This window comes from Heptranchias perlo, chromosome 38 (assembly GCF_035084215.1).
Source record: "Heptranchias perlo isolate sHepPer1 chromosome 38, sHepPer1.hap1, whole genome shotgun sequence".
Classification (NCBI taxonomy): Eukaryota; Metazoa; Chordata; class Chondrichthyes; order Hexanchiformes; family Hexanchidae; genus Heptranchias; species Heptranchias perlo.
This window is the reverse complement of record NC_090362.1, coordinates 6,374,150-6,401,516: the sequence shown is the minus strand read 5'-3', so window position 1 is coordinate 6,401,516 and position 27,367 is coordinate 6,374,150. Positions and strand designations below refer to the sequence as shown.

General features: G+C 44.4%; 1 protein-coding gene across 3 annotated transcripts in view; it reads right to left on the bottom strand.

Moving 5' to 3' along the window:
- The window catches only part of LOC137304686 (fibrillin-1-like), a 462,162-nt gene that overhangs the window by 160,175 nt on the left and 274,620 nt on the right, over positions 1-27,367 (bottom strand). For 2 of the 3 annotated variants that reach the window (XR_010958610.1, XM_067973343.1), the window contains exons 20-23: positions 11,403-11,522; positions 9,414-9,551; positions 6,595-6,645; positions 5,774-5,899 (exon numbers count right to left, since the gene is read on the bottom strand). Coding sequence is in view for 2 of the 3 variants with exons in the window: in XM_067973343.1 (XP_067829444.1) it covers positions 5,774-5,899; positions 6,595-6,645; positions 9,414-9,551; positions 11,403-11,522 (435 nt within the window). In the remaining variant the exon portion in view is untranslated. Of the gene's footprint in view, positions 1-5,773; positions 5,900-6,594; positions 6,646-9,413; positions 9,552-11,402; positions 11,523-24,910; positions 26,107-27,367 lie in introns of those variants that run through there. The other variant, XM_067973344.1, reaches the window with a different exon arrangement.

The window sequence follows — 27,367 nt, the reverse complement described above, 5'->3', positions numbered from 1 at the left end:
GCCCGGATGATTTTAGCGGCTGGGCCTCATTAACATGCCAACTGCTGGCTTCCCTATCAAAGCAGCCGGAAGGGGCAGCCTGCCCGTTAAAATAGGACGGCAGGAGACAACCGCCGGGGACTCGGGGGAACGGTGGTGCTCAATAGGGGAATCGCGGTGTGTGGAGGAGGTAAGTCTGGGGCAGGGGAGTCCAAGGTTTCAAAGTGGGGCCCGGAGAAGCATTCCTGCTCCTCCGGGCCCGCAAGAAAACTAAAAAAAATTTTTTTTAAATAATCTTACTCCTGCCCTTTTAGGTTTTCCCAGCCAGTTTGGCCTGGCGGGGAGTCCATTACTGCTCCACCCGCTCAGGCCTCAGGTTAAAATAGCAGTTTGGGTCTCGATGAGGTAATCGGAGCCCAATCTACATATTTAAAGACGATTATGCCAGCTTGGGGCGGTGCCTTTTCTTTTGTAAATTCAAATTGCAGTCGGCCAGATCAGGGCTGGAAAGGAGCGGTAAAGCCCCCCCCACCCTGCTCCATTTTAACCCTCGCCCTGCCTGGCGAAAAACAGGCAGGGGTGGGGGGGAAGGTGGAGTTAAAATTGACCCCTCTGTCTTAGTTGTCTGAATTCACAGCAAGGCAGTTAGGCTAGACTGCATGTAGAGTAATCAGAATAGGGGGAGAAAATCTGACATTATTTGACCTGAATAACTGCAACCATGCTACCTTTCCCCTTAAATACCTTGGAGCAGCATCAACAGCAGTTATGGAAGAGTCTGTGATCTCTGCTTCCATTGACTGAATAATGACCAATGCATCATAATAAATCAATAACAATGAAAAAAAAAGTCAAAACAACTTAAATATGGAGTTAAGTAAACAGTCATGCATTTGGATTTTCAAAAGGCATTCGATAAGGTGCCACATAAAAGGTTGTTACACAAGATAACAAGATAAGGGCTCATGGAGTTGGGCGTAACATGGATAGAGGATTGGTTAGCGGAGGGTAGGGATAAATAGGTCATTTTCAGGTTGGCAGGCTGTAACCAGTGGGGTGCCGCAAGGATCAGTGCTTGGGCCTCAGCTATTTACAATCTATATTAATAACTTAAATGAAGGGACAGAGTGTAATGTATCCAAGTTTGCTGATGATACAAAGCTAGGTGGGAAAGTAAGCTATGAGGAGGACACAAAGATATAGACAGGTTAAGTGAGTGGGCAAGAGGGAGGCAGATGGAGTATAATGTGGGGAAATGTGAGGTTATTCACTTTGGTAGGAAGAATAGAAAAATAGAATATTTTTAAAATGGTGAGAAACTATTAAATGTTGGTGTTCAGAGAGGCTTGGGTGTCCTTGTACAAGAAACACAAAAAGTGAGCATGCAGGTACAGGACCAAGTAGGAAAGCAAATGGAATGTTGGCCTTTATTGCAAGGGGGTTGGAGTACAAAAGTAAGGAAGTCTTACTACAATTGTACAGGGCTTTGGTGAGACCTCAACTGGAGTACTGTGTACAGTTTTGGTCTCCTTAACTAAGGAAGCATATACTTGCCTTACAGGCGGTGCAGCGAAGGTTCACTAGATTAATTCCTGGGATGGGAGGGTTGTCCTATGAGGTGAGGTTGAGTAGAATGGGCCTATATTCTCTTGAGTTTAGAAGTATGAGAGGTGATCTCATTGAAACATATAAGATTATGAGGGGGCTTGGCAGGGTAGATGCTGAGAGGTTGTTTCCCATGGCTGGAGAGTCTAGAACTAGGGGGCATAGTAGCAGGATAAGGGGTCGGACATTTAAGACTGAGATGAGGAGGAATTTCTTCACTCAGAGAGTTGTGAATCTTTGGAATTCTCTACCCCAGAGGGCTGTGGATGCTGAGTCATTGATTATATTCAAAGCTGAAATAGACAGATTTCTGGACTCTAGGGGAATTAAGGGATATGGGAATCGGGCAGGAAAATGGAGTTGAGGTCGAAGATCAGATCTGATTGAATGGCGGAGCAGGCTCGAAGGGCCATGTGGCCTACTCCTGCTCCTATTTGTTATGAACTTACACATCTTTTGAAAGGTCCATAATTGAAGTATGAACCGAATACTCAAGGAACTATCTTGATTAAAGAATTGAGAAAAGATACCATTTTTGCATGTTGTGATAAAATGCAATGAGAAGCTGAAACAATAACAGTAAATGCTGGAAACACTTAACAGGTCACCTGTGGAGAGCACAGACAACTTTTCAAGTATGGCCCCTTCTTCAGAACTCAATGGCTTCAATATTAACATTCCCGTGATGGGCGGGAGGGGCTTGGGGGTTTAAAATAAAAAAAACTGGGAAAGCGACCCCAACCCGCCACGTACGTGCCTGCCACCATTTTTACGGCGGCGGGTAGTGTGCCGTGCAAATATCCTGCCTTGGAGAGGTCAGGCAGCCAGGCAGTTCAGCTAGACCGTACCTGAGCAATCTGGATAGGGGAAAGGAACCTGACGAAGGGTCCATATCTGAAACATTGGGCCCGATATTAGGAGGGCGGCGGGTTGGCAGCGGGGGGTCGACTGGGCGCGTGGGTAACGCGCCCAGTGAAATCAGGGTGCTCCGCACGCGATTGCAGCTTGATTGAAGGTACTTACCTTTGCTTCCGGGTTTCGCGCTGGAAAGCTGCGCAGCGCGCGGACTGCACATGTGCAGCATAGGCTGTCAGTTGGAGGAGCCCTATTTAAAGGGGCAGTCCTCCACTAACTGATGCTGCAGAAAATAGGCAAAATTACAGCATGGAGCAGCCCAGGGGGAAGGCTGCTCCCAGGTATAATGATGCCTCACTCCAGGTCTTATTGGATGGGGCGAGGAGGAGGGGGAGGACAGAGATCTTCCCCCCGGCGGGCGGGAGGAAGTGGCCTGCCTCTGGCTCAAGGTGGCAGAGGGGGTCACCAGCACCACCAACATTTCGCGCACCGCATACAGTGCAGGAGGCGCTTCAATGACCTAAGTAGGTCAGCCGAAGTGAGTACACTTACTCATTCCCCTACACTCTGTCTGCCACATCACCGCCCCCACCCCACATCTCCTTCTGCACTGCCAACACGACCCTATCACGTTACTCCTCACACCCACTCAAAGCTCATCCTCATCTTACCTGCACTTACTCACCTCGCCAGTACTCATCCCACCACTAACACTCAACCCAATCCTCATACAATCTCAAGGCTCTCTCTCATACTCACCCTCTCATGCATCTCTTTCACAGTCAGCCTCACCCAACCTGCCACTACCTGTGCTGCAGCCACAGGGCATGCATCACATATGTGCAGTAGGAAGCGTAAGGCAAATGTGTCGTGAGCATGAAAGGGATGCACAAGGGTGTTTGGGGTTTGTCATGGTTTTTACTTATATTTGATTTCTGATCAACTCACATTACATATTATATTGGCACCACTACTGCCACGTATTTACGAATCTTGTCTGGTTTGTGCAATAATGCCCTTTCCTGAGGATCACAATGAAGACCCACAACTGATGCCACCCATTGTGCCACTGCAGAGTGGGTGTAGGTGTATTTGCAGGGTTCTTTTGTGCAGACGACTGAGAGACGTCGGCGATGTCCCCGGTGGCACCCTGGAAGGATGCGAAGGAGAAGTTGTTGAGGGCAGTGGTGACTTTGACAGCAACAGATAAAAAGATGGTGCTCGGGCCAGCCGGGAGTAGCTCGGCATGAAGGAGGCTGCAGATGTCCACGGCTACATGTCGAGTGACTCTGAGCCTCCATGCGCACGGCTGCTCAGAGAGGTCCAAGAAGCTGAGCTTTGGTTTGTAGACCCTGTGGCGAGGGTAGTGCCCTCTGCGACGCATCTCTCTCTGCCGTTGCCCTCCCTCCTGCTGTGCAGGTGGATGTGTCACAGCACTGTGTTGTGGAGCTCCACGTGTCAGAGGTGGACAGCGTGGCCGGCGAGGCTGGTGATGCTGTTCGCCCTCCATGGAGGTCATGGCTGCAGCTACGGCGGCCCCATCTGTAAGATGTACATTTGATGGGGTCTGCAAGGTAGGTAAATGTGTCTGGACACTGGGGTAAGTGTGCAAGTTGGTGAATTTTATTGTTAGGAGGAGGGTGGCGAAGGCCAAACTTTGTCCAAAGTGACAGAGTGACCTCCTGCAATGAGTGAGGGTCTCCCCTCCCACCCACCCCCACCTGTCAAATGGACCTTTGCAGCTGCCACAGGCTGATGGCTGCAACATGTCCATTTCAACCGGGAGTGTTTCCCCCAGTACGGGAAACAGTCCCAGTTGACTTGAAAATCCCACCCCTCCTAAAACATCAGGTCAATCAGGTCTGTAAACGACCTGAAGTATCTAGTTAATTACTTCAAGTGGCATCCCACCGGCTTTAATTGCCGGCGGGAGTCCCACATGCGGGGGCTGCGCGCGCATGTCAGTGCGACACTGGGGAGCCCAGAAGTGGGCGGGTTGGAGCCGGGCTCCGGACCCACCCCGGGAATCCCCGATTTTCGAAGCCCCCCGACACGAACAACCCACTCGGGGGTGCGAAAATCGAGCCCATTAACTTTTCTGTTCTCTCTACAATGATGCCTGACCTGCTGAGTGTTTCCAGCATTTTCTGTTTTTATTTCAGATTTCCAGCATCTGCAGTAGTTTGCTTTTTGTTCACAGATGAGAAGCTGACTCTTCTCACCAGTGTTATATAGTATATATGTTCAAAACTCCGTTATTCTGGTTGTTTCTCATTAAAACTAATTCTAAATGTTTGAGTTGTACTGTCTCTGTATTTGTAAGGAATTTCAACTATGTTTTTTTGGCAATGGTTCATGCATGTTGCAGACACAGCATTGACTTTTTATTGTTGAACCTATTAAAAATATATATTTTTTAAAGAATAGGCTAAAATGGAATAGCTATGACAAAAGATTTGGAGACTTCAAACATTCAGAAGAATGATTTTCCACTGGTAATTTTAATTTTGGTTCGTGCCTTTAAGTCCAGTTTTATGAAATACAAATAATTCACTTTTTTGCTTACTATTTTAAACTTAAACAATTACTAAAGTAAGAATATACATAATGAGAAAAGATTATTTAGCCCATCCAAAAGAGCATGTCATAGGCTGACCAACTTAAATTCTTGGCATCTTGTAGCTACATAAATTAAATAAAGTTTAACATGAAAAGAAGAAACCACTTGTCCCTGCAAAAAAATTGTTTCCTGGGCAAAATTACAATATTTAGTTGAACATCTCACAGATTGTGTTTGACAATTCTCCATTGTGTCAAAAGGCCTCCTTTCTCCACAACAGCAGTGTAGTCATACATTCAACATTTTAATATAATCGTTGTACCTATATATTTGGCTGAAAAATAGGGTCCATACTCACCAATACACGTTCGTCCACTGCTAGTTATGTGTGCACTGTTGATAGGTTATCAAATGCAATTTAATAATCTACCCTCTGTGCACAATTGGGTAAACTTTCTATTCTTCATATTTCACTGAAATAGACTGTTCCATTACCATTAGCAAATGGACTGTTAAGGAGCTATCTTCAAGTGTAAACACAATCATAACATTCAGGTATTATGGGGTAATTAATTAGAATGCATTTATGTTAAAAGTGCAGAGATTAATGAAAATAATCCCAATTTTTACTAAAACAGAATGCATTTCAATTTCATTTATAGCAACAGTCTATAAAAATTATTTTCTCCACAACAGCAGTGTAGTCATACATTCAACATTTTAATATAATCGTAGCACCTATATATTTGGCTGAAAAATAGGGTCCATACTCACCAATACACGTTCGTCCACTGCTGTCCAGCGTCATACCGTTGGAACAGATGCATTGAAATGATCCAGGTGCATTCACACAGTCAGCATTGGTGCACACCCCAGGGAATACTTCACACTCATTAACATCTTCAAAGAATTACAAAAGAATTATGATTAAATATGTCACTGTTTTTAAAAAAATACAAGCAGGTATCATAACACAAAACATTTATCAAGTTGTGCAACGTAAATACAAACAGTTGAACCCACGCAGATTAAATGTATGCTCTGGACTAAACGATCAACTATCCAAAGTTATTATTGGAATAAGTACCATTCCGACTTAACTGAACAGGAAAATTTAAAATACACATGTAAAGGTGACCACAAAGGTTCCAAACTCATGAGCAATGTCTACTTATGATGCCAATCACAACGGAATGTGTTTCTCTTCGAGCCAGTGAGATTATCATTAAAGCAGTCTATGTTCTTGAAGTGGTGTAAAAGGCATGGCAAATAGCCATTTGCTGGGACTAATCACGAACAGACTCCCATTCTGGAGAAACATCCTGACCCGTGAAGAGTTACATTAATAAAAATTTTCAAAAATATTAATAATGAATATCATCCTATTCTTAAGTTTTTAGATGTCACCTTATCAGGCATTTAAATGTTATGTACTTTATTCAAATTCCCCATGGTCTGTACAGTAAATATACTTTTTAGTCACTTGTTGTTACTGAAGAGTTTATGTCACATTCTAGCAAATGGATTTGAGAGATTGTAATTGGTAGACAGAGGCACACACAAATATAACAGGATACAGGAGTAATCTTACATACCCTCACAGACCGTTCCATTAACTCTTGTATATCCTCTAGGGCAGATACTGTCTAAAAATAAAGTAAAACTGTAAATCTCTTACTTTAATTTTTTTTTAAACAGAAAATGTAACCAGCATACATTATAGGGAACTGTTGTCCTTTTGGGTAGGAAGGAGTTTGAAAGGGAGCAATAGTGTCATGATATCTTTGCGACATGCAGGTTATATTTTGTGTTGCAATTTACAAACTTAGCTGGAAAGCCATCAACTTTCAAATGGCAATGACCCCTTCCCTTAAACAATTTCATTTTTATATATCCTAAATGAAATTGGCAATACAGAAGTGGTTTCTTACCATGCAGCTAATAAAAACCTGCATGAAAATACAACTAATAGTTTTACCATTTTATTCTGACAAGCTGAAAAAGTCTATTCAATTTCAACCTTTAATAACATAACCTGCCTAAGGAATAATTAGTAAGTCAAATTGTGAAGAGTTGAATAAACACATGAGGGAGAAAGGAATGGAAAGATATGTTGATGGGGTTAGATGAAGAACGGTGGGAGGAGGCTCATGTGCAGCATAAACACCGGCATGGACCTGTTGGATCGAATGGTCTGTTTCTGTGCCATACATTCTATGTAATAGATAAAATAATGCTACGTTAACATATCATAGTAGGTACAGCACAGGAAGAGGCCATTCGGCCCATCCTGCTTGTGCTGGCTCTTGGACAGAGCTATCCAATTAGTCCCATTCCCCTGCTCTTTCCCCAGAGCCCTATAAATTTTTTTCCTTCAAGCATTTATCCAATTCCTTTTTGAAAGTTACAATTAAATCTGCTTCCACCACCTTTTCAGGAAGTACATTCCAGATTATTACAACTCGCTGCGTAAAAAAATGTTTCCTCATGTCGCCCCTGGCTCTTTTGCCGATCACCTTAAATCTGTGTCCTCTGGTTACCGACCGGTCTGCCACTGGAAACAGTTTTTCCTTATTTACTCTGTCAAAACCTTTCATGATTTTGAACACCTCTATCAAATCTAACCGTAATCTTCTCTGTCCTAAGGAGAGCGACCCCAGCTTCTCCAGACTCTTCACATAACTGAAGTCCCTCATCCCTGGCACCATTCTAGTAAATCTCTACTGCACCCTCTCTAAGGCCTTGACATCCATCCTAAAGTGTGGTGCCCAGAAATGAACACAATACTCCAGCTGAGGCTTAACCAGTGTTTTATAAAGATTTAGCATAACTTCCTTGCTTTTGTACTCTATGCCTCTATTAATAAAGCCCAGGATCCTATATGCTATTTTTTAAAACAGCATTCTCAACTTGCCCTGCCACTTTCAAAGATGTGCAGCCCCAGGTCTCTGTTCTCACACCCATTTTAAAATTGTACTAGGGGGATAGTTGGAAGGGGCTCCATTCATGTGCAGCATGCTAATACAGAAAAATGGTTTGTGTACACTTTGGTGTTATGTGTCCTGTCGTATAGAGGTGGGGAAGAGGATATGACAACTAGAACTGAAGCAGGGGTTTTAAATTTCCTCCCCCTATAAGCAAAAATGTAGTACATAATTGTTATTTGACAACTGAAATCAATACATTAATTGTATGTATTGGAAACAGAATGCCTTTAAAATCTGAGTTTTACTTAAACTGCAAAATATTTTTAAAATATGGCCCTCCCGACAATAAATATGTGGCTAAAGCAAACCATGGGACATTTCCCAATCTGAAGAGGTGGCATCAACATTTTCTGGAGCTGGGCAAATACCAAGCATTCTGGGGCTTGCTTTTGGAGGCCGATTTCCCATAATTCCCGTCCCTTCTAACTCCAGCACTCAGAGAGGAGAAAGCAGATCCAGTGCAAGAGGGGAAAAATCCAGCACTGTGACTCATCAACAGATAAGCAAGGAGAGATATTAGGAGAATTTATTTTAATGCAAGTTATGATCTGGAATGCACTGCCTGAAAAGGTGTTGGAAGTCAAATCAATAGTAACTTTCAAAAGGGAATTGGATATGTACTTGAAAAGGTGAAATTTGCAGGGCTATGGGGAAAGAGCAAGGGAATGGGACTAATTAGATAGATCTTCCAGAGCCGGCACAGACACAATTGGCTGAATGGCCTCCTTCTGTGCTGTATGATACTATGAGAGTGATTTCAACAGGATGACTAGTACGTAGGACACCCTAATTCTCTGACCAAATTAAATCCCTTGGACTAGCAATCGCCAAATTCTTCTTGCTTTAAACTGATATCGCTCCAGGCATAAGCTCGACATTGCCAAGAAACTTTAACGAATCAAATGTACTTCTGCAAGCATTGAGTAATCAAAATGTACCATGGCTTCATGAGATAGATATGTGAATGTCATCTGCTGAAAACATAATTTTAGAAAAGAATATGGCTCCTGAGTTATAATCCTTTTGATAAGCTTATCTTAGTTTCCTCCCCTTGTTTTTGGCTGATTTCTCATTTATTTAGGTCCCATTAAATGACAGGCTACTGCTTGAGAAAAAGCACAAGTAGCTGACCCATTCTCATGTGTCTTCTATTGTTGCTTCAGTGACCTTATCATTTTTCTTCCATTCCTTGTGTCAAGTGTAATTTCTCTGCTTGCCGCCTTCCCCTGACTTGCTGGCTGGAATTGGGGGCAACAGGCATTTACCTGTACTGGAACAATGTGTGCGGCACAACACTACAACATATACTCCCAGAAAAAGTTTAAGATTCCAGTAATTACACTATTTACAACTAGAGTGAAATATAAATGATCTCAATGCAACGTAAACTATTCTAACAGGATGACTCCTATTAGAAACATGATTACCTATTGTACAAGGAGTACATGGACTTCCCCAAGCAGCACCCAGTGTTGAACAGCACTGTGACTTTAGTGTGGCACCATTGATATTTACTTCGCATTTTCCACCAATGTTTTGCAACCAGCAGGTACCCTTAACCGTTTCTGTAAGAAAAACACATTTCTAAATTAAAAGAATGGCTTAGCAGAATTCCTTTCAGGTAACTTGAATAATGCAGGTGATAGAGAGCTGAAAATTTCCTAAACTTTAAAAACGTGCATCAACAGGGAAAACCAGCATGCATATAAAACTGCCTTACAAGTGCATTCATGAACTGATGCTTTATTAAATTACCTTCAAATACAGGATAAGAAAATTTCATAAGTTCCAGATCCAGAACCTGCTTTACTTTTGTTCAGAATATGCAGAAAAAAAATCAGTGCAGAGACCGTGAGACCTGCTGACCGAATTGCAGTGTTGTAGTGCTAGCTTTCCAGCACTAGAGGGACCTCTACTATTTTGCATAGCACGAGAACATGACACTAAATGGACACCTACAAAGACTGGGAATATTCCTTTTGGACCTTCATGTTCCCCATGATCCCAAATTCTATGTTGTATTCCCAAAATTTCATTTCCTCTAGTAGCCACGTCATTTGTTTTTGGATCAAATAGTAATCCATTTAGGTAACAACTGCTTATACTGGACAATTTTAACCTTATACAGAATTTTCAGATTTTCTTGCCTTTTGAAGGTAACTGCCTGGGAGTTCTCTCCTCCTTGGCACAACCCCTCAACATAGGGAGGATTTTTAGGACGGATAACTCAACTGGACTAGCAACATAAATGCTACTAGAGCAGGTCAGAGGCTAGGTATTCTGCAGCGCGTGGCTCACCTCCTGACTCCCCAAAGCCTTTCCATCACCTACAAGGCGTGTCAGGAGTGTGATGGAATACTCTCCACTTTCCTGGATAGGTGCAGCAGTAACAACACTCGAGGAGTTCGACACCATCCAGGACAAAGCAGTCCGCTTGATCGACACCTCATCCACCACCGGCGTGCCGTGGCTACAGTGTGTACTATCTACAGGATGCACTGAAGCAAGTCACCAAGGCTTCTTCGGCAGCACCTCCACCACCTAAAAGGACAAGAGCAGCAGGTGCATGGGAACACCATCACCTTCAAGTTCCCGTCCAAGTCACACGTTATCCTAACTTGGACATACATCACCGTTACTTCAAAATCCTGGAATTCCCTATCTAACAGCATTGTGGGAGCACCTTCATCACACGGACTACAGCGGTTAAAGGCGGCGGCCCACCGCCACCTTCTTGAGGCCAACTAGGGATGGGCAATAAACCCTGATCTTGCCAGCGACGCCTACATACCAAGAATTATTTTTAAAAAAGCTCTGCAGGAAACTCCCAACACAGGCTAGGGTCTGATGTTTCTCGGTTCCGGTACAACTTCCGGCCTTCCGCCACATTCCCACCATGGGAATTTTCGGGGCCAGAGTTTCAATTGTAATTGCAGCCTTTATATTAATTTTTTTTGTTTGAATCCCCAAAAAATTGTTCACATCTAATAAACACTTGTTAACATTACTTCAAATTCAATTGTGCAGTGCCACAAATGAAATTTCTGATTGTGATAAACACAATATTTACTTGCCCATTATATTTATCATTCATAGTAGATTAACAGTATTACCTTCAGTTTTGAAAAATGACATGTGTACTTTTACTCCTAGTAGTACAAGTTCACAGGTATAGCAGCTAAAAGCTGCTGCCAAAGCCATAAATTAGCAATTGCAACTAAATAATCCAAGAAAATTACTTTTGTTTTCTATAGGTAACTCTATATTGCCTTTATTTTTACAAAAAAAAATTTTTTTTTTTAGAGGTTCTCCATCTCCAAAAAGCAGTAGTTATTTACATGTTTGAGTGACTTGTTCAAATAAAAAAGGTTTTTTGCATGTTAAAAAAGCAAAGAATTAAATGGACTGTAACATACCAATGCAGAGAGTTCCAGATGCATCAAGAGTACTTCCTGAGAAACACTGACATAAATAGGCACCAGGTACATTCTTACAATTCCCATTTATGCAGGGATTGGTCTCACATTCATTAATATCTGGGAGAAAAATAAAGATACATGTTATCCAGTTGGTAAATCACACTTAGTACAGAATTCTCAAATATACTTTGTTAACTTTTATTGAGTGAAATCACACTTTGCAGTTTACAAATGTGTTTGACTGCTATTTTAACAAAGGTGTTAATTTGTTAAAATAGCAAAGGAATTTATTATGAATGTGTTAACATGGTTGCATACTAATATTGCAAAGTGTGATTTCACCCCATTAATCTATTTTTTGGACCCCCACTTCCTTTTACAATCTTTTATATCAGGGTAGCCAGGGCAGCAGGACATGTGGAACCATAGTCTCTCACAATTTGAACACGAATAATTCCACAGTCAAATGGTAGACTTTAATTAGTCAAAGGTACAAGTGACCACAGCACTCCATGTCTTTGGCAGGAATGAACAATTGCCAGAATTAATATAAACTACAGGTGTGCTCGAATATTAGAATTTTTCCCATTTGCATGTGAATGCAGGAATTCTATCATATAACTACAATGATCAAAAAACCCCATCCAAACAGCATTCTTCAATATGATTTGTCATAATAAAATATTTACAAATTAGAACAATGTCAGAATAGCTTGCGTTTTCTGACATTACTTCCTTTTAAACATTTCTTGGGGTGAAACTGTATTCTGCAATAGTATGAAATTCATCTAACTGCTAATTTAACAAGACGTTAATGTCCTTGTCTGAATTAATTAGTTAAGATGGTTTCCAGAGGAATTTCATATTAACACTTCCACAGAATTGTACACTGATTTCAGATTGTGCAATCTCCCTCCATTTTTTAGGTAACGTAACTTTACAAATAGAATGTGTCTTCAGACGGCATTTCCCAGCATCACAGATCTGAATATATGTTATATATACCTCTAATATGCAAGAGCATAAGCCCTTGTTATATGCATTTGCAGCTCTGACTACGTTAGTGATGAGCAACAAAACAGCCCATCTATTTCGTATTGAATTAAATTGTGGAGGGGGCATGGGAAATCATTGATAAGTGTTACTAGCAGTGGTAGTGTTGAACCTCTAATTGCTAGGTTACTGCTCACTAGGAGCTGGTACGAGGACAGCTGGTTGTTATCCTGGGATTAGCAGTTTTGGCAAGTTTAATACTTTTAACTCCAATGACTAGCTGCAGTAAATTGTACAGGTGACAAGTTTGCATTACCTACCTGAAACTACTAGAGATATTCATGAGAACATAAGAAACAGGAGCAGGAATAGGCCATCCTACCCCTCGAGCCTGCTCCGCTATTCAACAAGATCATGGCTGATCTTCTACCTCAATGCCATTTTCCTGCACAATCCCCATATCCCTTGATGCCTTTAATATCTAGAAATCTATCAATCTCTGTTTTGAATGTACTCAATGACTGTGCCTCCACAGCCCTCTGGGGTAGAGAATTCCAAAGATTCACCACCCTCTGAGTAAAGAAATTTCTCCTCATCTCAGTCCTAAATGGCCTACTCCTTATTCTGAGACTGTGACCCCTGGTCCTAGACTCCCCAGCCACAGGAAACATCCTCCCTGCATCTCCCCTGTCAAGCCCAGTAAGAATTTTGTATGTTTTAATGAGATCATCTCTCATTCTTCTATACTCTAGAGAATACAGGCCTAGTCTACAATCTTTCCTCATACGACAATCCCGCCATCCCAGGAATCAGTCTGGTGAACCTTCATTGCACTCCCTCTATGGCAAGTATATCCTTTCTTAGGTAAGGAGACCAAAATTGTACTCAATACTCCAGGTGCGGTCTCACTAAGGCCCTATATAATTGCAGTAAGACATCTTTACTCCTGTACTCAAATCCTCTTGTAATACAGGCCAACATACCATTTCCCTTCCTAATTGCTGGCTGCACCTGCATGTTAGCTTTCAGTGACTCAAGTACAAGGACACCCAGGTCCCTTTTTTAAATTCGTTAATGGGATGTGGGCGTTGCCAGCGAGGCCAGCATTTATTGCCCATCCCTAATTGCCCTTGAGAAGGTGGTGGTGGGCTGCCTTCTTGAACCGCTGCAGTCCACGTGGTGAAGGTTCTCCCACAGTGCTGTTAAGAAGGGAGTTCCAGGATTTTGACCCAGCGACGATGAAGGAACGGCGATATATTTCCAAGTCGGGATGGTGTGTGACTTGGAGGGGAATGTGCAGGTGGTGTTGTTCCCATGTGCCTGCTGCCCTTGTCCTTCTAGATGGTAGAGGTCGCGGGTTTGGGAGGCGCTGACAAAGAAGTTTTGGCGAGTTGCTGCAGTGCATCTTGTGGATGGTACATACTGCAGCCACGGTGCGCCGGTGGTGAAGGGAGTGAATGTTTAGGGTGGTGGATGGGGTGCCAATCAAGTGGGCTGCTTTGTCCTGGATGGTGTCGAACTTCTTGAGTGTTGTTGGAGCTGCAATCATCCAGGCAAGTGGAGAGTATTCCATCACACTCCTGACTTGTGCCTTGTAGATGGTGGAAAGGCTTTGGGGAGTCAGGAGGTGAGTCACTCGCCGCAGAATACCCAGCCTCTGACCTGCTCTTTGAACATCAATATTTCCCAATCTCTCACCATTTAAAAAATATCCTGCATTTCTGTTTTTCCTACCAAAGTGGATAAAATTCATATTTTTCACATTATATTCTATCTGCCATGTTCTTGCCCACTCACTTAGCCTGTCTATATCCCCTTGAAGCCTCTTTGCATTCTCCTCACAACTCACATTCCCACCTAGTTTTGTGTTATCAGCAAGCTTGGAAATATTACATTTGGTCCCCTCATCAAATCATTGATATAGGTTGTGAATAACTGGGGTCCAGGCACTGATCCCTGCGGTACCCCACTAGTCACAGTCTGCCAACCTGAAAAAGACCCATTTATTCCTACACTCTGTTATCTTTCTGTTAACCAATTGTCAATCCATGCCAGTATATTACCCCCAATTTCATGTGCTCTAACTTTGTTCACCAACCTCCTGTGTGGGACCTTATCGAAAGCCTTCTAAAAATCCAAATACACCACATCCACTGGTTCCTCCTTATCTATTCTACTAGCTACATCCTCAAAGAACTCCAATAGGTTTGTCAAACATGATTTCCCTTTTAAATCCACGTTGACTCTGTCAAATCCTATTGTTATTCTATTAGTGTTCTGTTATCACATCCTTTATAATAGATTCTTGCATTTTCCCTACTACTGATGTCAGGCTAACAGGTCTATAGTTCCCTGTTTTCTTTCTCCCTCCTTTCTTAAATAGTGGGGTCACATTTGCTATCCTCCAATCTGCAGGAACCATTCCAGAATCTACAGAATTTTGGAAGATGACAACCAATGCATCCACTATCTCTATAGCTACCTCTTTCAAAACCCTGGGATGTAGATCTTTTCAGTTCTTCATTCTTGCCAGACCCTTGGTTCTCTAGTATTTCTGAGAGCTTTTTTGTGTCTTCTTCCATGAAGACAGACACAACGGCCCTGATATTAGCGGGAAGGTGGGATGGCAGCAGTGGGGGGGCGATTGGGCATGTGGCAAACCCGCATTAACCAATCTTATCGTTTCCGACGTGATCGCACATCAACTGATAGTGGTTAACGTCCTCTCCGGGTTTCATGACCAGCAGCTAGCCTGATTGACAGGCTGGCTGCCATCAGGAGCTGCAGCGTGAGGGGAGGGGAGGGGCAGGAAAGCGAGAGAGCCAGATGTCATCTGGTGCTGGAACGGAACACCGGGGGGAGGGGAGAATGGAAGATCCGGTGCTGGACTGGAAGACAGGAGGGTGGGGGTTGGGAGAGGGGATGGTCGGGGGGGGGGGGGGGGAAGAGAGCGGAAGATCGGGGGGGGGGGGGGAAGAGAGCGGAAGATCGGGGGGGGGGGGAAGAGAGTGGAAGATCAGGGGGGGGGGGGGAGAGAGCGGAAGATCAGGGGGGGGGGGAAGAGAGCGGAAGATCGGGGGGGGGAGAGAGCGGAAGATCGGGGGGGGGGGGGAGAGAGCGGAAGATCGGGGGGGGGGAAGAGCGCGGAAGATCGGGGGGGGAGAGCGCGGAAGATCGGGGGGGGAGAGAACGGAAGATCGGGGGAGGAGAGAACGGAAGATCGGGGGAGGAGAGAACGGAAGATCTGGAGGAGAGAGAGCGGAAGATCGGGGGGGGGAGAGAGCGGAAGATCGGGGGGGGGGAGAGAGCGGAAGATCGGGGGGGGGGGGAGAGAGCGGAAGATCGGGGGGGGGGGGAGAGCGGAAGATCGGGGGGGAGAGAGCGGAAGATCGGGGGGGGAGAGAGCGGAAGATCGGGGGGGGAGAGAGCGGAAGATCGGGGGGGAGAGAGCGGAAGATCGGGAGGGGAGAGAGCGGAAGATCGGGAGGGGAGAGAGCGGAAGATCGGGGGGTGGGGAGAGAGCGGAAGATCGGGGGGGGGGGGGGGAGAGAGCGGAGGATCGGCGGAGGGGGGGGGGGGGGGAGAGCGGAAGATCGGGGGGAGAGAGCGGAAGATCGGGGGGGGGAGAGAGCGGAAGATCGGGGGGGGGAGAGCGCGGAAGATCGGGGGGGGAGAGAGCGGAAGATCGGGGGGGGGAGAGAGCGGAAGATCGGGGGGGGAGAGAGCGGAAGATCGGGGGGGGAGAGAGCGGAAGATCGGGGGGGGAGAGAGCGGAAGATCGGGGGGGGAGAGAGCGGAAGATCGGGGGGGGGGAGAGAGCGGAAGATCGGGGGGGGAGAGAGCGGAAGATCAGGGGGGGGGAGAGAGCGGAAGATCGGGGGGGGAGAGAGCGGAAGATCGGGGGGGGAGAGAGCGGAAGATCGGGGGGGGGGAGAGAGCGGAAGATCGGGGGGGGGGGGGAGAGAGCGGAAGATCGGGGGGGGAGAGAGCGGAAGATCGGGGGGGGAGAGAGCGGAAGATCGGGGGGGGGGAAGAGAGCGGAAGATCGGGGGGGGGAAGAGAGCGGAAGATCGGGGGGGGGAAGAGAGCGGAAGATCGGGGGGGGGGGAAGAGAGCGGAAGATCGGGGGGGGAAGAGAGCGGAAGATCGGGGGGGTGGGGGGGGGGAGAGAGCGGAAGATCGGGGGGGGGAGAGAGCGGAAGATCGGGGTGGGGAGAGAGCGGGAGATCGGTGGGGGGAGAGAGCGGAAGATCGGGCGGGGGGGGGAGAGAGCGGAAGATCGGGCGGGGGGGGGAGAGAGGCGAAGATCGGGGGGGGAGAGAGAAGATCGGGGGGGAGAGAGGGGAAGATCGGGGGGGAGAGAGGGGAAGATCGGGGGGGAGAGAGGGGAAGATCGGGGGGGAGAGAGGGGAAGATCGGGGGGGAGAGAGGGGAAGATCGGGGGGGGGAAGAGGGGGACATCAGACAGGGAGACATCAGACATCGGAGCAGGTTTCAAAGGTAGGTGCATTTAGTGTTTTCACTTCATTGCATGTTTTTTTATTTAATTTATTTAGTTTCTTTTTCCCTGATCCGGCCCTTCACATCTGGTTTCACCCGGTGTGAATCTGAAGCGGTGGGCAAGCCGCCCAGGTAAGTTAAAAATCTTTCTAATCCTTTCATCTGTCACAGGTAAAGTGCCTTAAGTACCTCAATAAGGTACATTTGGCTCTTTAACTGTCATCCCGCAGGTGGGTCCCTGAGAAACTCGGAATCCGGCGGGTTGGAACCGGCTTCCGAACCCGAACGGGATTTGCATGATTTTCGGAGCCCCCCGCCCCGAATGCACCCACATTTGCCTCCTAAAATCACCCCCAAAGTATTTGTTTAATTTCTCTCCCATTTCCTTACTCCCCATTATAAATTTTCCCGTCTCTGTCTGTAAGAGACCCACATTTGCCTTCACCAGTCTTTTCCTTTTTACATACCTATAGAAGCTTTTACAGTCCGTTTTTATGTTTCTTTCTAGTTTACTCTCATATTCTATTTTCCCTTTCTTTATCAATTTGTTGGTCCTCCTTTGCTGAATTCTAAAATGCTCCCAATCTTCAGGCTTACTGCTTTTTTTTGGCAACTTTATATGCCTCTCCCTTTGATTTAATACCAACTATAATTTCTCGTTAGCCACGGTTGGACCACTTTTCCTGTTGGGTTTCTGTGGCTTAAAGGAATATATATTTGTTGCAAATCATGTATTAATTCTTTAAATTGTTAGCCATTGTCTGTCTACTATAATACCTTTTAATGTAGTTCCCCAATCAACCACAGCCAACTTGCGCCTCATACCTTTGTAGTTTCCTTTGTTTAGTTTTAAGACCCTAGTTTCGGATTTAACTACATCACTTTCAAACTTAATGAAGAATTCTATCATATTATGGTCACTCTTCCCTAAGACTCCTTTGCAACAAGATTATTAATTAACCCTTTCTCATTGCACAATACTAGATTTAAAATAGTTTGTTCCCTAGTTGGTTCCTCAACATACTGATCTAGAAAACCATCTTGTATATATTCCAGGAATTCGATCTCCACAATATTAGTGCTAATTTGGTTTGCCCAATCCACATGTAGATTAAAGTCCCCCATGATTACTGTATTACCCTTGTTACATGCACTTCTAATTTCCTGCTTTATACCGTGCCCTACATTACCCCTTCTGTCTGGTGACCTATAAACAACTCCCATCAATGTTTTCTGCCCCTTGCTGTTTCTTAGCTCCACCCAAACTGATTCTACATCTTGATCTTCTGAGCCAAGATCCTTTCTCACTATTGCACTGATCTCATCCTTTATTAACAGCGCTACCCCACCTCTTTTTCCTTTTTGCCTGTCCTTCCTAAATGTCGAATATCCTTGAATATTCAGTTCCAAGTCTTGGTCACCCTGCAGCCATTTCTCTGTAATGGCAATTAGATCATACCAATTTACTTCTATTTGTGCCATCAATTCATCTACCTTGTTGCGAATGCTGCGTGCATTCAGATTAAGCGCCTTTAATTTTGCCTTTTCAACATTTTTTTCCTATTTTGGCCTTATTTGCTGCTGGCCTTTGTTTCTGCTGCCTTCCAATTTCACTTACTACTTTTCTGCCTTCCACTTCCAGCTTTGTTACTCTCCCTTCTGAATCTCCTCTCAGGTTCCCATCCCCCTGCCAAGTTAGTTTAAACCCTCCCTAATAGCACTAGCAAACCTCTCCACAAGGATATTGGTCCAGGCCCTGTTGAGGTGCCACCCGTCCAGCTTGTACAGGTCCCACCTCCCCCAGGAATCTAAAGCCCTCCCTCCTGCACCATCTCTCCAGCCACGCATTCATCTGCTCTATCCTCCTATTTCTATACTCACTAGCGCGTGGCACTGGAAGTAATCCGGAGATTACTACCCTTGAGGTCCTGCTCGTTAATCTCTTTCCTAACTCCTTAAACTCTGCCTGCAGGACCTCATCCCTCTTTCTACCTATGTCGTTGGTACCGATATGTACCATGACCTCTGGCTGTTCAATCTCCCCCTCCCCCCCCCCCCCCCCCCCCCAGAATATTCAGAGCCATAAACTAAGAATAATAATACAAATCTGATGAAGAAAGGGGTAAAAGAAATTAAACTTTTGACAAAATCTGCAGAGAATCTTTACAGACTATCAATAAGGGCTTCTTAGAATTCATTTTTCAGATAAATAGGCACAAGGATCTGACTCCCCCATTGGTTCAGCTGATTAAGTAATTAGATCAGCAATCCAAGAATGCTCTAGGTACGATCTATGCTGAATGGCCAGTCTCAAGTAGGGCAGGAGGGCAAGTAGTGGTATGGGTACTACAGTGTCCCTGTGTTGCGGGAGTGGGGGAGGGGGGAATTCAGCAAATGTTCTGCTCCTGATTACTATCCAACCATCACTCAAAGAGCATGTGTGGGGACAGGACAGTGTTCATTGATATCCTCTGCAGCAGAATAGCCTGCTGATATTCAATCTCTGGGCTCACACATTAAGAATGACCACTTGGGCAGGGTACTGAAGAATAACATTTGCCTGTGGAACCTTCTGGCAACTAGACCAGAGTAACATTCTTAAGAGGCCTGGGAGCAGCATGCTTCTTGACCTCTTTTCCACAGTTGTTTCTTGTCCAGGGAAATCTAGGAAATTGGAATAAAAATAGATTTTTAAATCTAATAAAAATAAAATAAACTATATCTCAATTTTTTCCTTAAAAGCTATCTACCATTTTATAGAGAATTAAAATAGTAAGTTCATTTTGTTTGCTTATTTATCTTAAAAAGTCAATAGATTTCACCAGTGGGGAGGGAAAAGAGCTACATGACATAGATATCACATTAACATTATTCACAAGTGAAGTGATACCTTTGCAATGCATTCTAACGAGATTTTAGTCATGCGTTATGGGGTTGGCAGATAAAATTTGTCAAATATTTTATGTGGAGATGGTGTTTCTTTATAATAGTAAAGAATTCATGGGGAAAAAACATCCTTGTGTTTTTCTACTAACCTCAGTTACAGACAAAATGTGGAAGAAATAAAGGATGTAGGATTCAAGAACAGGCTTTGGATGCTTTTCAGGGAACTAGAAATGTGCTGCATGCCCACATGTTAGTTAGAGCAAAATGAAATAAAGCATTTGAATTCTTTTGCCACACCGTGGCCAGCAGGGAAAAAGTAGGTTGTAAGCATTCCACCACGGGAGAGCAAAAATGCTACAAAGCATTTCCTTTATAATCTAGTAAAACAACTTTAAAATTCTCTACGGATATTTGTTTCATACTTCTGTGGAAATCAAAAATGTACCTTCCTTTAAAGTTTTACTGATTTCTAGTTATTCTTGTAGGATATTAACCCCATATTCAGATATTCACACAGATTTTTTTGTTTGAAAAATGCATTTTCTGAAGGATTTTGTTAATGAAATAGATGTAATTGTAGTTGAATTTTTTGAGGAGGTCAGTTATATTGTGGATAGGGGAGTATCCATGGATGTTGTCCATATGGACTTCCAGAAGGCATTTGATAAGGTTCCATACAAGAGATTATTAGCAAAAATGAAACTGTACAGAATTGGAGGTAACCTTGGGACATAGGTTGGTAATTGGTTAGGAGGTAGGAGACAGAGTAGCGATAAAAGGAACATTCTCTGCTTGGTGAGATGTCACAAGTGGTGTTCCACAGGTATCTGTTCTGGGCATCTGTTTTTCACCATATATATTAATGATTTGGAATAGAGAGTTTGCAGCTGACACCAAGGCCTCGATATTTACAGTAAGGGAAAGGAGGAGCTTGTTTGCGGGGGAGAAGCCCGCTAATCCCGGGCACGCGGAGGTCCTGCCGAATTTAACAGCAGAACCTCTTTATCATTTTTTAAATTCCGTTTCCCGCCAGACTGAAGGCTGGCCGGCTGCCGGGCGCCGAAAACTTGCGATAGAAGGCTGCAACTGGGGACCGCTGGGGACAGTCCCCAGCAATCAGCAAAGATCACGGGGCATAAAGGCAGGAGGTCAGATCGGCAATCAGGAGGAAGGGAAAGATCGCGGAGCATAAGGTGGGGGGTGGGGAAAGGGGTTGGCAGATCATGGGGCAGAACGGCAGAGTACTCGGAGGATCACAGGGAAGAAGGCTTGGGATCATGGACTTGGGGGGGAGGGCGGAGGTCGGTCGATCGCGGCAGCAAGGAGGGGCCGCAACTGGCAGAAGGTTTGCTTGAGCAGCCGGGGGAAGCTCTCCTGCTCCTCCAGGCTCACATGCAGTGCTGGAAACGCACTTACCTGCTTGATCCAACAATTCTCATCTCCATTTAGCTGCCGGGTTTCCCAAGCCTTGGGAAAACCATTCGGTGAGAGTTACGATTAAAAACAGGCTCCCAATTTTTTTTTTATTCGTTCATGGGATGTGGGCGTCGCTGGCGAGGCCAGCATTTATTGCCCATCCCTAATTGCCCTTGAGAAGGTGGTGGTGAGCCGTCTTCTTGAACCGCTGCAGTCCGTGTGGTGACAGTTCTCCCACAGTGCTGTTAGGAAGGGAGTTCCAGGATTTTGACCCAGCGACGATGAAGGAACGGCGATATATTTCCAAGTTGGGATGGTGTGTGACTGGGAGGGGAACGTGTAGGTGGTGTTGTTCCCATATGCCTGCTGCTCTTGTCCTTCTAGGTGGTAGAGGTCGCGGGTTTGGGAGGTGCTGTCGAAGAAGCCTTGGCGAGTTGCTGCAGTGCATCCTGTGAATGGTACACCTGCAGCCACAGTGCGCCGGTGGTGAAGGTTTAGGGTGGTGGATGGGGTGCCAATCAAGCGGGCTGCTTTATCTTGGATGGTGTCGAGCTTCTTGAGTGTTGTTGGAGCTGCACTCATCCAGGCAAGTGGAGAGTATTCCATCACACTCCTGACTTGTGCCTTGTAGATGGTGGAAAGGCTTTGGGGAGTCAGGAGGTGAGTTACTCGCCGCAGAATACCCAGCCTCTGACCAGCTCTCATAGCCACAGTATTTATATGGCTGGTCCTGTTAAGTTTCTGGTCAATGGTGACCCCCAGGATGTTGATGGTGGTGGATTCGGCGATGGTAATGCCGTTGAATGTCATGGGGAGGTGGTTAGACTCTCTCTTGTTGGAGATGGTCATTGCCTGGCACTTATCTAGCGCGAATGTTACTTGCCACTTATGAGCCCAAGCCTGGATGTTGTCCAGGTCTTGCTGCATGCGGGCTCGGACTGCTTCATTATTTGAGGGGTTGCGAATGGAACTGAACACTGTGCATTCATAAGCAAACATCCCCATTTCTGACCTTATGATGGAGGGAAGGTCATTGATGAAGCAGCTGAAGATGGTTGGGCCTCGGACACTGCCTTGAGGAACTCCTGCAGTAATGTCCTGGGGCTGAGATGATTGGCCTCCAACAACCACTACCATCTTCCTTATGCATTGTGGGAGCCTGATTTAAATATTTTAAAGAAGTGTCCCACCTCTCGAGAGCTGGATACAGACACAGCACTCAACCTTCCACTGTAAAAACAACAACCGGCATGTTCATGGCGGGTTGGTGTCGTGTTTCGCAATTTTAATTTTGATCTCCCTCCTGACCCTAGCGTGTCCATTGAGGGGGGGTTAATATCAACCCCTAAGTTAGGAGGCACAGTATGTTGTGTAGATGTGAACAGAAAGTTACAACGGGGCATAAACTGATTAAGCGAGTAGGCATATGGAGTTCAATGTGGGGAAGTGTGAGGTCATGCATTTTGGATTCAAGAAAGAAAAATCGGAATGCTTTCTTAATGGTGAGAGACTAAGAGCTGTGGAGGAGCAAAGGACTTTACTTGGGTGTCCATGTGCACAGATCCTTAAAAGCTAGTGCAAAGGTTCAAAAAACAATCAAAATGTCTAATGGAATGTTGGCCTTTATCTCATGGAGATTGGAATACAAAAGTGAGGAAGTGTTGCTTCAGCTGTATGGAGCCTTGGTCAGACTCCACCTGGAGTATCGCGTTCAATTTTCGGCACTGAACCTCAGGAATAATATATTAGCTTTGGAAGGGATACAGCAAAGCTTCACCAGAATGATACCAGGGCTTAAAGAGATAAATTATGAGAACATATCGCATATACTTGATTTGTATTCCGTTGAGTTGAGAAGGTTGTGGGGCAATCTAATCAAGGTCCTTCAAATGATAAAGGGATTTGATAGGATAGATACAGATAAACTATTTCTTCTGGTGGGAGAATCCAGAACAAGGGGGCAAAATCATTAAATTAGAGCTAGGTCACTTAGGAGTGAAATCAGGAAGCACTTTTTCACACAAAGGGTAGTGGATATCTAGAACTCTTCCCTCCAAAAGGCTATGAATGTTGGTTCCATTTAAATTTTCAAGACCAAAATTGATAGATTTTTGTTCGTTAAGGGTATCAAAGGATATGGTGCAAAGGCGGGTAAATGGAGTTGCGGTAAGTATCAATCAGGCTCAAAGAGTTGAATGGCCTATTCCTATGTTCCTATATAAGGCAGCCTATTTACCAGCCTTATTTTGTGACTCACATGATCGCCTCTTGACCTGGCATTGACTCAAACTGTCCTTTTTCAAATATATGAGATTGCCAGAAGATCATGAATTCATAACAGCAGAAGCTGTGTTGCCTCACTTCGTAGTTAGATCATAGATGATATTGAACTTTTACATAATTTATGTGATTTACTATACTTTTTGAAACATTTTAATAGGCTATTGCTGCAAAGGGATTCTTGAAACATGACTGTACATCATTAAAACATACCAGAGCCAATTTTCAGTATTTGTGTTTTACACTGGGAACTATAATAATGAAAGCATGCAGTTTAGAGGAACCTAAACATGGGGTATAGAGTGTAATCTTATTCAAATAAGTCACAGCTGGAAAAAGAATGTACCAGATGGACTGCTCCATAACGTGACAGCATGTAGAATATAAACAGCTAAAAGAAATACAAAAACCCGGTTAAGCCACTATGTGCAGAGAAATGAAACAGCAGGACAGTAATATTATAATTATTTTCCTCTGTTTGATGAGTACAGGTTTGCAACTATGAAGGAAAAAGTGGATGCCACACTTATGTGATATTGAAATCTAAATCTGGCCATCATACACATATCAAAGATACAAGAAAGGATTTTAAAAAAAAGTCAGGTTTTCTTAGCTATGTGTACTGAAGGTGCAGCAAATTACTATCACACAGCCTAGCAAGGCATGGTGGTGGCAAGTTACTATCCCACAGCCCAGCAAGGCATGGTGTTGGCAAGTTACTATCCTACAGTCCAGCAATGGCATGGTATTGGCAAGTTACTATCCCACAGTCCGGCATGGCATGGTGGTGCAGCATGTTATTATCCCACAACTCCAGCATGGCATGTTGGTGTACCATAGAACAGCAGCAGAGAATTGTAGGATGTGGGTTTGCGTCTGTAGCCCTACATTCGCTGAGTCAGCCATTTCACTTTGGTATAGCCTAACAGATGCCAAGCCCTTGCCCACAAGGAGGAGGAGAAAATCAGAGTCACTGCCTAGGCTGCTCTTGTTCACTTTTAAGTGACCAATCTCAGAGTAATGTTGGTGGAATCTGAGAACAGGTTACTGTGCTTTCAACAGTGTGTGCAGTGGGAAAATCTGGCTGACAATTGAAGAAGTGCTAAAAGTTAAAAAATACAAGAATTGTATCCTGATTGGGTAGTGAGGAGTACAAAATAACTATGTGTAATTTTAAAAATTCTACCTATAATAAATCCAAAATGTGTTAGAGATGGTGGCTGACATTATCTCTCTCATTTAAATATCTGTGACAGTACTTCTAAATGAAAAAGTGTGGGATAACATAGAGTCCTTCACTCCAGTAATATAACATCTTTACTTTCTCTACCTTGTTTGTTTTGAGGTAAAGCAACAGCAGTTACATCACAGCAAATACTCCTGTAATTTATTTTAATAAATGGTATTTTACATACTCTGAAAAATGCCCAATCCTGCCAGAAATTCATCCACTTTGAGCATCATTTCATTTTTCAGTGAGTGAGGGGAAACCAGTGCAGTGGAATGCCTGATCAAAAAGGTAGGTCCTTCACTTACATATTAATTTGGGTGTGCAGGATATCCAGCGTAAATCACAAATGTTAGGGGCGATAAGTATACTGGAGGTCATGGAAAGGTCAGGTAAAAACAATTTATTTTTTACTTTCAGCATCACGGCTGGGAACAATGGGAATCCTGCAATCTAACATACTTGAATGTGAAGAGGATCAATAGGTACCAGACAGGTCAGGAGAGCTTCTCTGTGCCCAGCCACCTACATTCAGAGATGAACATACCCTACTGGGACAGGTGATTAGAGCAGGTACAGGCTTCTACTCCCAAAGGAATCTGGGATGGCAGGTCTACAGGCACCATTAAGATTTGTGAATACCTGACTACTTCCTCAGGGAGTACCTCATTGCATGAAAGAAGCGGTGCCAAGGTTATCAACCCTAGTGTAACCTGATTGGTTGCACCTGCGAAGATGCTACCAACTATTTCGGCACACGCCTATCTGCCAATGACCATGGAGAACTGTGCTCTCAGGGACTGAGAAGAGAGGCAGATCTGAACCATCAGCTGCAAGGACATCTGCAGCTACCTTGTAGCAAAGCACTAGCATCTCCAGTGAAATTACTGATCAGCTGCAGACTTTTTAAAAATTTATTCATGGATGTGGGTGTCGCTGGCAAGGCCAGCATTTATTGCCCATCCCTAATTGCCCTTGAGAAGGAGGTGGTGAACCGCCTTCTTGAACTGCTGCAGTCCGTGTGGTGAAGGTACTCCCACAGTGCTGTAGGAACGGCGATACATTTCCAAGTCAGGATGGTGTGTGACATGGAGGGGAATGTGCAGATGGTGGTGTTCCCATGCGCCTGCTGCCCTTGTCCTTCTAGGTGATAGAGGTTCGTGGGTTTGGGATGTGCTGTCGAAGAAGCCTTGGCGAGTTGCTGCAGTGCATCTTGTAGATGGTACACACTCCAGCCACGGTGCACCGGTGGCGGAGGGAGTGAACGTTTAAGGTGGTGGATGGGGTGCCAATCAAGCGGGCTGCTTTATCCTGGATGGTGTCGAGCTTCTTGAGTGTTGTTGGAGCTGCACTCATCCAGGCAAGTGGAGAATATTCTATCACACTCCTGACCTGTGCCTAGATGGTGGAAAGGATTTGGGGAGTCAGGAGGTGAGTCACTCACCGCAGAATACCCAGCCTCTGACCTGCTCTTGTAGCCACAGTATTTATGTGGCTGGTCCAGTTAAGTTTCTGGTCAATGGTATCTTAAGTCTACCTTCATCGCTTTGCAGGCAATCTGCAACGCTGATCTATGAGGCTCACGTTGTGCACTGCCTCAGGGGACTACTATCCTTGCAACTACTTCATGCACTACCATTTCCATGTCAGTGTAGCCATCAAACAGGGTGTCAGGTGCTGGGCTGCACCATCGTTTGCCGGCAGACTTGTGCTGACATCTTGGGTTTCCTTTCCCTTCATTTCTGTCTGCCACTTACTTCTCCTTCAGCTGTGGCAAAGATTACAAATGGATTGAAATATCTTTTCAAGATGTCCAAAATCTTTAAGAATTTTTGTCACCCTATTGTGCCATGCCCCTTTAATTTCCCCATCCTTCTAAATTTCACCTGCATGCAATTTTCCGCTTCCACAAGTATCATGTTTTCTATGGCCGTCCAAATCTGCACTTGAAGCTATAATAAGTTCACTGTAGAAAATAGCACACTTCCATTTCAGTCTGTCTAGAATCTGCCAATACCATTCTGCTGTGAATTACACCAACATCGGAAATACAACAGTTGTAAATCTGTGTGGAATAAAACTCACACTCAGGCTATCTGTAAGGTGAACTTTCCAGTTCTTGTTGAATTATCTGGAGGACAGAGGTAAAGCTGACAGAGGCTGAATCATTTCTTGTATCACCCAAGACTCTTAGCAAACTAGCTGAGACTGATGGTGCCCGTGAATATGTTCTACATACTGATCCATTTCAACCTTCTGACTGAAGAGGGGATAGGGAGCAACAAAGATTTAAAAAAACTTACACAGAGAAGAATTGAAGTAATTCAGATATAATTCCATAAAATTAATTAAGTAAATTAAAATCTTGTAACTTAATTAATTGATAATTGGACACTAATTCCTCCTTGGGTCTAGTAATCTGAGGATGCAATTCAAATGAAGAAACAGTATTGCATACTACAAAACCATCCAATAATGTCTAGTGCCTGAAATGGGGAACCTGGCATATCCTCTATTCTAGCAGAGCTTGCACATTCATTGCTCTTATATTAGTGTTAAAAATCAGTTACGTGGTAGTTATAAATACATTAGCTTGCATCCTCAGCATTTATGCAGCATGGCGTCACAATGAAGCATTCACTGTAAACCTGATGTGTGT